The 10009-nt window shown below is 55.1% G+C and overlaps 2 protein-coding genes across 3 annotated transcripts; both read left to right on the top strand.

The window, feature by feature from the left end:
• The first annotated feature begins 20 nt into the window (after nucleotides 1–20).
• Nucleotides 21–1510, top strand: LOC104827850. Of its 2 annotated transcripts, XM_010561128.1 has the most exons (2): nucleotides 22–77; nucleotides 192–1510. In XM_010561128.1, the coding sequence occupies exons 1-2, from the start codon at nucleotides 57–59 to the stop codon at nucleotides 903–905; spliced, it is 735 nt and encodes a 244-aa protein (XP_010559430.1). In that variant the 5' UTR covers nucleotides 22–56; the 3' UTR covers nucleotides 906–1510. The 2 variants fall into 2 exon arrangements, with proteins under 2 accessions (XP_010559429.1, XP_010559430.1); XM_010561127.1 differs by having other exon boundaries at nucleotides 21–1510.
• Nucleotides 1511–6496: 4986 nt separating this feature from the next.
• AIRE (autoimmune regulator) lies at nucleotides 6497–9486 on the top strand. The gene is made up of 9 exons (XM_010561275.1): nucleotides 6497–6637; nucleotides 6736–6910; nucleotides 7004–7156; nucleotides 7242–7313; nucleotides 7659–7783; nucleotides 8351–8466; nucleotides 8542–8745; nucleotides 9084–9219; nucleotides 9406–9486. The coding sequence occupies exons 1-9, from the start codon at nucleotides 6497–6499 to the stop codon at nucleotides 9484–9486; spliced, it is 1203 nt and encodes a 400-aa protein (XP_010559577.1).
• The last annotated feature ends 523 nt before the right edge of the window (nucleotides 9487–10009 follow it).

Below are 10009 nucleotides of genomic sequence, written 5' to 3'. Positions count from 1 at the left end.
CCCCCCCCCCCCTCGTCTTTCAGATCATGTCATAACTACAAGATAAACAAGCAGTGATGGAATCACTGGATACCGAGGTGAGAGCACGGAAGACTCTGGGGACTGTTGAATATGTAGAGTCTTCGGGTTTCACCCAGGGAGTACTGCCAACCAAGAAGGATGTGGTTCAGAATATGCTGTATTTATTGCAGCCCAAAAGAGCTGGCCAGGCCCAGCGGTCCAAGGAGGACGCGGCCCAGTTGCTCGCTGAGCACTTGCAAGAGCACTGGTTGGTTTGCAACTTGCACACCATCGCGACGCAAAATATAAAGAAACTTATCCTCAAAATGTACGAGGAGTTTACCAGGTTGTATCAGACCAGAAAGCAGAGACAGAACCAGGCTTTTACCGAGCGAGCAGACAAATTCAACGAGAGTTCAGAGAAGCTCTTTGACGTATTTTGTACAGACGGGCAGATGAGAAATAAACTGGAGGAATACAGTGGAATAAAAATGACTAGCATCGAGTGGAAATTTCTCGAAGATCAGAGGAGCGAAAGAAAAATGTACTATGAAGATTTCACAGACAAGCAAGAACTGAAGACGATGGAAAGAAGACAAAAGATACAATGTCTGGAGCACTTCAGAAAACTTGCCAAGGAGGAGAAGGAAGGAAACAAAGCGAAGGAAATGAAATACAAAAATGACGAGCAATCGGATGAAGGCACAAGCGTGGATGAATCCTACCTCGCAGAGGAGGAGAACGGCGGGGCTCCAGCCTTTTCACTGCGGGGCAGAAGGAAGCGCCGGTGCACCACGACTCCTGCGAGTGCCACCATGCCCCTGGAATGCCAGCATATACGGATGAGCATCAGGAGAGTTAGGCCTGGGTTCTATGAGACTGTGGAGAAGGTAAAAAACTGCTAGCGCATGCCACAGTCGGCCGGCAGAGCTGCTGGAGTATGAGGTGGCAAAGCACACGTTAGGCAAGTTTGAAATCCCACCAGCAATTGGAAGTGATTGTTGTAGATCCCCAAGCCAGAGCTCAGTAACATCCTGGGACACCAACAACGGTGGCAAGGACTAAAAGACATGAATGCAGAAGGATAAGTGGTCAGCGGCTAATGACGCAAAGGCTCAAACATAGCGGATGATCTAAGGTTACATAGTGTGTAAGCCTCTTCTTCCAAGGTCCTGTCTACATCAGTGGGTTTTTGGAAGTCTCTCACCATTTCCGAGCCAGGGGTGGCCTAACAGTACAAAACAGGACTCGGATTTACTGCAGGGAAATAACTCGGACTTGTTGCTGATAGAAAATTCGTGTGCTGCAGAGCCCTAGCTCCTCCTGGTTTTGGTGGGAGCAAAAGGTGCTCGGCGCCTTTCAGCAGAATTTGGCATTTCTGCGAGGAAGGAAGCTGGTTTTCAGCTTGTACTACCCAGTCCCGGAGAGGCACCCTGTGGTTTTGTGAAGGGATTGCTCTCTCGCTCAATGAGGGGGAGAGAGAGATAAGGAGACATTTGAGTGATTCTGTCAAAGCATTGGTGATTCTGAATGTTTCATTCTAGATTCTACTTTAATGACGTTTCCTTGATCAGGATAAACCCTCCCATAAGCGGATGAGTTTTAACGTGAAGTCCCTAATCTAGGATCTGAGGTGTGAATCCTAAATGAAGTGGTAATGTTTTATCTTCCCAGGGGGTAAGATGGGGGAAGGATGCAAATTGCATCATTTAGTTTTAAGATGGGAAGAATTTCATAAACTGTTATCCTGCCTTCTTAGGATAAAGGGAAGAAAAAGCTTTCCCAGATGTGGGTAGCTGTGGTATTTATGGCAAAAGGCCCCTGAATCTGGGCTCGCTTTTCCCCCCCCCCCCCCCCCCCCGAGGTCCGTGCAGACCTGCAGGGTGGAAGCGGTTGTTTTCCACCTGGTGTTTGTTTGAAGAAAGTGTATCCCTCTTGCCCACATAAATCCTGAGCAGCGATGTGTCCGTCACTTTGTATACTCACAGTATGAGGGTATCTGCCATTTTGAGTTAGAGTTGCTTTACTGGTTTTTAAAGATGAGAGACTTGAACTTCCAGTGAAACCCAGTGCTGGAGATCTCTCTGGTGAGATTCCCAAACCTTGCCAGACTACACTGAAAACTAAAAGCCCCCAAGTCTCTATTTGTCCACAGAAGTTCTCTGGTAGAAAGAGCGCAAACTTGTCTGGTTTTCAAATTTACCTTTCAGTGTGAATGCTGGTTTCCTCACTCCAGTATCTCGGCTTTTCCCCCTTTCTTTCCTCTCCATCCTGCACATCATTTTACTGACATTAACTCGTGCTGTTTCATTCTTAGGCTTTTGCTCCCTTTAACAATAAATGCATGTATGAATAATTTTGACAGTTCCTTTACTTTCGATGAATCAGTTCCTGGACTGCTTTGAAGTCCTATGCCAAAGGAGGAATGAAACGCAAATCAGCAGCTGGTCCAGTTGGGACGCAGCAGAGCTAGCAAGCGCAAGAGGTGGCGGCAGCCCCGGCCTTGCTGCTCTGGCAGGCTCTGGCGTACCTCAAATCCATCCCTCCGCCTACAGACAGATCCATCCAGCTCCGAGCAATGCATTGGCTTCCCAGCAACCTTGCTCATTAGTAATTGCCGGGATCCTTAATCTGTGTCTCCAAGAAGTTCTTCATGGTAAGTTGCTCCAAAATATTTAGTGAACTCAGTGTATTCCGTAGCACTCATAGTGTCATTACGGGTTCAGTAGCATGCACCCACATTCTCCAATGCCCTTCAGCCGCTGCTGCTTGAGAGTTCGCAGCCCTCTCTCTCCTCCTCTCTCTGACATGCTTCACTGACTTCCCCATGCAAATTATGTCACCTTTAAACTATTTGCCTTCCAGCCCTGAGGTGCTGGACTTGAGCCTCTCACTGGGCTTTTACACCAGCAGCTCTGTTTCAGCAGGGAATATAGCCAAGCTCGGACCTCGCCGAAGTAGAATTTTTTTAATAACTGCTGTAAAATCCCCCTTTGTATTTACAAATATAGCTGACATTATAAACGCTTGTGTGTAAAGCAAATCCACCAGGGTTGACTCGAATATGGAACACAGCTGTATAGTGCTTTATGATTTTCAGGGATTTTAAGGTTGTCAAATCTGACTTCCTGTATGCCACAGGGAATTGCATTTCATTCAGAAGCCCCACACTCGGCCTACTAGTTTCAGTTTGACTGATGTGTCTTACAGAAAGTCGAGCTGAAGACGTCAGAAGTCTGCTGTCTTCCTCACTTAGATACTTGGTGATTTGTCACCTTCGCTGTTTTAAAAAAGGAAAAAAAAAAAGCAGCAAAAAAAGTCCGACCATCTTCTAGGCTGTGATTCTTTTCAAGACATCTTGTACAGGCTGAGCAGTGTTCATCGCATTTAAATCATACTTGTTTTTTTTAACTGGGTTTGACTGTGGATAGAGCCAAGGCCTGGCTCTCTTTCTGCTGCAACAGGGGGAAAATTTCTAAATGATGTATTCTGATTACTCTTCTTTGGGACCATGGTGCCTTTTTAATCAGGACAGTAAATCTTGTCCCAGGATTCTGTACTTTTGTACGTTAACAGTTGTCGACTTTCCTTTTTTGGTGTGTCCCAAATAAATTAATATAATGTACCTCTGGGCTTTTGTTTCTTCTTTCTAAAGGGGGAGGAAAGAGGAAACCAAAGTTAAATCTTCTCTACTCCTCCCAGGCTCTTGCAGGAGCTGCGGTGAAGCGTGCAGCTGGACTCGCTCTCAGCTGGACTGCGTGGGGCAGTGGTAGGGAAGCTGCTAGAAATGGGGGTCTAGGATGGGGGCCTCTTTTTTTTTTTTTTTTTTTAACCCAAATATGCTGGAGCCTGGAGCAGCTGAAGGTATGGGGAGAGGGATGAAACCTCTGCACATGGTGGGAGCATTTCACTGGAGCTCGGTGTGCTTCAGGCATTCCCGCAGGTGGGTTCCCCCCTTCTGCTGCTTGTCTCCTGACTCTGATTCTGGGACGTGTTGTATGAGGTGAGGGTGGGGCACGTGGTGTCCAAGAGACATGGCAGGATGATGGTTCATACCACAGCACCTCGGCGTGGAAGGGAGATGGGAAAGGAAGAAATGGTGGAAAGGGCACGTTTGCTTCAACAGCTTTTCACAGGAGGAAGAAATTGAGGTGCATCCCAGGGGCTACAAACACTTCTGATGGCTGCCAAGTTGCTGATTTAACTGGGCGTTTGTGGAGAAACATCTTCAGCCTTTGCAGTCAGATTTGAGCGCAAATGGGACTCTCTTACCTTGAGCTTTTGCGCTCTGATTTCTGCAAGGCAAGAAACAGAAAAGAGAGGGCGTCCTGAAATCCTCCTCTGCGCCCCAGCCTTGGCTCTCATAGCCAGGCAGGGCTTGCGCCGGCCCCAGAGAAGGTTTTACACCTTTCTGCAAGTGAAAGCTGACTTCTCAAGGCTGCCAAGGTCTGCTCTAAGTGAGGTACAGAAATACCCGTCTGATCTCCCGGGACATACATGCCTCGTCACATGGCAGCTGCTGCTCTGCCCGCTGTGTAGTGTCTCAGAAAGGGGAAGGAACATGAAGAAGACAACCCAAAATGCAAATTACTGCCCTACTGAGTGGGCTGGATGTGGAGAACAACCTGTCAGTGATTCAGAGCACAGAAATGGTTGCAAAGTCGGAATTTAAAACATGTCTGAGCCCAGCGCTGGGGCCTCGCAGCTGCGCTGGGCAGCACCTGCCTGCAAAGGAGCTCCCATAACCATGGGTGGGTGGGCACAGGTGCAGCAAGTGCCGGAGCCTTGTCCTAGATGTGCCAGACAGCTCCACACAGGGCAATGGTGACAAATTGTGGCGCTGCAGGTCCAACACTGGGGAAAATGGTTTTCCCAGGAAAGGTGGAGCAGACCTGTGAGGCTGTATCATGAGTGTGCTTGTGCTCAGCACCTGTGGCTGGGCTGTGGGGGAGCTCCAGGAGGGGAGGTGAAGCTCCCATTTCGCCTGATGCCCATGTTTTTTTCCCTGGGGGCGTGTGCATCAGGCAGGTGGTGGCAAAGCTGGGCAGAGCTGGGCACCAAAATCCTGGTGTGGGGCACAGGAACGCAGCACAGTGCCTGCCTGACCCCCATCCCATGGCTGCCGGTGCCTCCATGGGAAACATCACCCCAGATGCTGAAAGGAGCTTCAGGGCAAGTGTTTCCATGGGTAAACTCTAATTTATTAACCAGACATGTACGAGGGTATTTCCTGCTCTTGCTGAGGGTGTTGTCTTGTTATTCTTCCTGAGTTTCCGGACAGCAGCCGCTTCCTCCTGGCACGCCTTTGGAGCCAGCAGATACAGATCCAGCCTTTTAGGACTTACTAATGACTGTTCCTACCTGTACTGCCTTGCTCCGTGCAACAGAGCATCCCCCCTTGCACCCCTTTCCGGTTGCCCTCAGGTTGCGTTGTGCTGCACAGTGAGCAGCAGGTGCTACCCCACGGTGTGGGGACGGCTGTGCATGGCCACGGCACCCCCAGCTGAGCCTGCCAGGCAGCAGGGATGCATCGCCAGTGGGCGAGAGGCTGGAAATTAATCCTGGTGAAATTGCAAATGTTTGGGAATTGGGATAGGAGCATTGGAGCTTTCCCCTTCCCGGCCACCTCGTACAGAGCAGCCAGACCTCCAGACTTTTGTATACCAGATGCTCCCAAGCAGCCAGTTTCCCCCAGCTCCAAGTTTTTTACAGCTGAGGCTGTCCAGCGAAACCACTTAATTGCCCAGTTTCCCAGAGCAGGTGATGACAGAGCTTCGGGCAGCGCCTGCCTGGGTAATGCCCAGGTAATCCCCAGGCTCGCTCACAGCACTGCCATCCCTCCGGCAGGCCAGAGGGCAGCGGTGCGATGCTTGAAGGGGGCTGTTTGCTTGTTCAGCATCTCTAATTGTATGCAAACGCATGTTGGTAGAGTTTCTTTGGCGTCAGTGCTTTCCTGCCAGCCCATAGCAGGTGCTCTGCTGGTAGCCAGGGCAATATTCCCATTTTCCCTCACTGTTGGGGCATTACTTCCCACGTGCTCCCGCAGCCAAGTTTCTGGATGAGAGAAGCAGGTGCTGTGGAAAGTCCAGAAATTTTGGGGCAATGGCCTGGCTGACCGCGGGCATGAGAGAGGCAGGGGCCCTCTGCACCAGCACCCAGGCTGACCACCCCTCTCCCCAGCCACCCCGTGGGTGGTCACTGCCAGGTCAGGTGTCCTTCACCAGCAGCGGCAGCTAATGTCATGCCAACCGTTGATGTCCCAAGCTGGGGAGCAGCCTGACCCCAACCCCAGGGCCAGGGGTGCGGTGGTGCCGCGGAGGCAAGACCAGCCATGCCGCAGGGACGGCTGGCGGCGGGAGGGGTGATCTCAGGTTACATGGCCTACAGAAATGAGCGGGGCTGCGGGAGCCCGATGAGGTTTCCGCTGGTGGCGGCCAAGGCGTATTAAAGGGGAGCGTTGGGGCGGGCAGCTTGGGCCTGGCAGCGTCCCTGCAGCATGGCGGGGCCAGGGGGTGAAGGGGACCTGCGGCACCTGCTGAAGCTGCACCGCACTGAGATCGCCATGGCGGTGGATGACGTCTTTCCGCTGCTGCACGGCCTGGCCGACCATGACATCGTCCCTGAGCACATCTTCAAGGTGAGGCTGCGGGGCGGGAGAGGACACCCACACAGCAGAGACTGGGGTTGCCTGGTGGCACTGGGACACGTGCTGACGGGCCATGGTGGCACTGGCAGGAGACGCTGAGCCAGACAGAGCGGGAGGGCTCCCACCGTGCTTTCCATGCGCTGCTCACCTGGCTGCTGGGCCGCGACACTGCCACTGTCCGCGACTTCTGGGCCGTCCTCTTCAAGGACTACAACCTGGAGCGGTACACCAGGCTCCGGCCCCTCCGTGGTGCCTTCCCCAGAGGTAGGAGGAGAACGGATCGGGGGACCACCATCCCCGGGGGCTGCAGCAGGCAGGGGTGACTCCTGGAGCTGGCTGTGCCTGTCCCCTTTGCAGAGGTGGAACTGGGGCGGCAGCGCCGCAGCAGGCGCCTGTCCCCCAGCCCCACGGCACCGGCTCCACACAGACCCCAAGGCAAGAGGAAAGCCCCCGAGGAGCGGGATGGGGCCCGGGCGGTGCAGCCCTCCCCACGGCACACCACCAGCCCCGGTATGGAGATCCCAAATGGGATGGAGATGGGGTGGGGTGCTGGGGGTTGCTGTGCCCCCTGATGCCCACCCTCACAACCATGCAGGGCCCCTGGCAAAGGCAAGAACCCTGAAGAAGCCAGAGAGCGCGGATGCTCCCCACACCCCTCGTGCTGGTGGTGAGTTCTGAACCCCGCCTGGGGCAGCGTTTACCTGTGCGCCCTGTTTGCCTGCAGTCGAGGGCGGGGAGGGCTGCCCGTCCCACTGAGCATCCCCCCTGCCTGCAGCCCTGCAGGCAGTGGCCACCTCAGTGCGGAGAGCGGTGGCTGTGGCCGGCAGTGAGGTGCCCGTCACCCGCAGGGCCATCGAGGGCATCCTCATCAAACACGTGCTGGAGCCGGGTAGGTGCAGCCGAACCCGGCCAACCTCGTGCCCAGTTTAGCCCCCAAATTCAGAAGCTGCCCCCAGGCAGGGGGGTGGCGAGGAGGGAGCCCTGCCGGAGCTGCTCATGGCCTCTCTTGCAGGCAGCTCCAAGATGGGCAGCAAAGCTGGGGACGAGCCATACGCCCTGGCCGCCTGCGAGGAGCCAGGGGCCAGGAGCAGAAGCCACAGCCTGAAGCCCGCCACCCGGTCCAAGGCATCGCAAAGTGTACAGACACCTCCCCAACCCCCACTTTCACCCCTGCTTTTGCAGCTGCCTGAGTCAGTGGCAAGGGGATTATCCCTGCCTGGCAGCACGCCCATGGTCTGGGGGTGCCCCCCGTGCCCGGCTGTCCCGGCAGCTTCCCCCCAACCCTTCTCTTGTCTCACCAGCAGAGTGGGGAGCCCCAACTGCTCCCCCAGGGCCAGCTGTCAGCGCCCACCGTGCCCAGCCAGGACCCCGTGCCCCACCAGGTGAGCCCCAGGCATGGCACCTGGTGAACCGCTGAGAGGCAGCGGGTGCGCCGGGGGCCATCGGGGCGTCCCTGGCACGTCCCTTTGGCCTGGCGAAGAGCAGGCAACCCATAGTCACCAGGCTACAACTGCCCAAACCCAGGCAATTCCTGCCCTGAAAAGGCTTGGTTTGAGTGGTGCGGGGTGAATGACGCAGGGGGAGAGGGTGACGGGGTTGACAGACTATGGGGTCCCCCGCCAGCATGAGCCCTGCCACAGCCAGCGTTGCAGCCTGCAGGAGGGGTGGTGGCAGTGACCCCCCCTGCCTGCTCCCCCGGGGCAGGAAAACGAGGACGAGTGTGCAGCGTGCGGTGATGGTGGTGAGCTCATCTGCTGTGATGGCTGCCCCAGAGCCTTCCACCTTTCCTGCCTGGTGCCCCCACTGCCATGTGTCCCCAGGTGAGCCCCGGGGTATCACAGGGACCCTGCTGCCCCCCGGCTGTCTTCTTACCCCCCCACACTCCGGCTGTGCAGCGGGACATGGCGGTGCGGCTCCTGTGTGGCGAGCATGGCCGAGCCAGGCCAGCTGCGGGAGGTGGATGTGGAGCAACTCCCCAAGATCCCGGGGGAGGAGGTGTGCAGCACCCGGCAGGGCGGAGGCGATGGGAGCATCTGCGGCCGCTGCTTCACCCAGATCCCTGCACCCCGACACTGCCCCACGCCCAGTGGGGACTCCGGGTGAGCCCCCACATCCCAACCTTAAATTCTCCTGCTGAGGGGGATCGCCCTGATGCTCTGTGTCACTCCTGTCGGTTGTAGGGTGCTGCTGCTCTGCACGTCCTGCACCTGCAGCCAGGACACAGACAGCCTGGAGAGAACTGTGGCGACCGGAGACCACCCGATACAGGCAGCAAAGGTCAGTACAACCAGCGCCTGGCCACGGAGAAGGGAAAGGGGCCAGGTGAGGTGGCAGAGGTGGGTACAAAGGGCTGATGAGGCCCAGGAGCAATGGCTCCAGCTGGGTGAGGGATGGGCTGACTGTAGCTAGAGGTGAAGTAGTGAAGCTCTGGCCCGAGGGGCTGGGAGCTGAGAGGTGCAGGCGGAAGGCAGACAGGAAAGCGGACAGGACGTCTCCTCCCACAGGCAGAGGATGTCTCCCATGGCAGCGAGCCGGTGCTGAGCAGGGACGAGCTCGACGCACTCCTGGGTGAGGTACGGCACTGGTGGGGACACACACACACACCCCAACAGACAGAGTCCCTTCACAGGGGACCACATCTCTGGTGTGACCCACAAGGTCATGTCAGGCTGTCAGCAAGGTGGGGAGTGCCAGGACAGCCCGGGGGGGCAGGGAGCAGGATAAAGAGGGACAGTGACCCCCCTGGGGCTGTTCTGCAGGGTACCTGGGACGGGATCCTGCAGTGGGCATTCCAGAGCATGTCGCGGCCCCTCGCAGACACACATGGGCTCTTCAACTAGTGGAAACTACCCTGACGGCAGCACCCACACCACAGGCGATGGAGCAACAGACTGCACGATGCTTGTGCCATGGGAAGTAAACAGACATCACAGCGGCCCGAAGAAAATGCGATATCATCACACACAAGAAACCCCCAGCAAGTAGTCAACCCAGAGAGACTGCTGCAGAAAGTGCATTAGTGCCAATAACATAAAAAAAAAATATAGGCAGGAAAATGAGCAAAAACGTTAGAAAAGAAAATAGAGATGGAAAGTTACTTAACAGAGAAAAAAAACATTTAAGCATAGGAAACAAACAAACATAAAAGACGGATCAGGACACCGCCACCAAAAATGAAGACCTAGACCACACATAACAAAGGGAAGGGACTGGTATTCCAAAGAGTCTCCAATCCACATACTAACCAGGGTTGACCCTGCTTAGCTTCCAAGATAAGACGAGATTGCATGTTCTCAGAGTGGTATGGCCATAGGCAGCCCTGTCCCCGCAAAGAGGCCCCTCAGGTGACTACAACCACGCTCC

This window comes from Haliaeetus leucocephalus, unplaced genomic scaffold (assembly GCF_000737465.1).
Source record: "Haliaeetus leucocephalus isolate CR32 unplaced genomic scaffold, Haliaeetus_leucocephalus-4.0 Scaffold143, whole genome shotgun sequence".
NCBI lineage: Eukaryota > Metazoa > Chordata > Aves > Accipitriformes > Accipitridae > Haliaeetus > Haliaeetus leucocephalus.
This window is presented reverse-complemented; position numbering and strand designations above follow the sequence as displayed.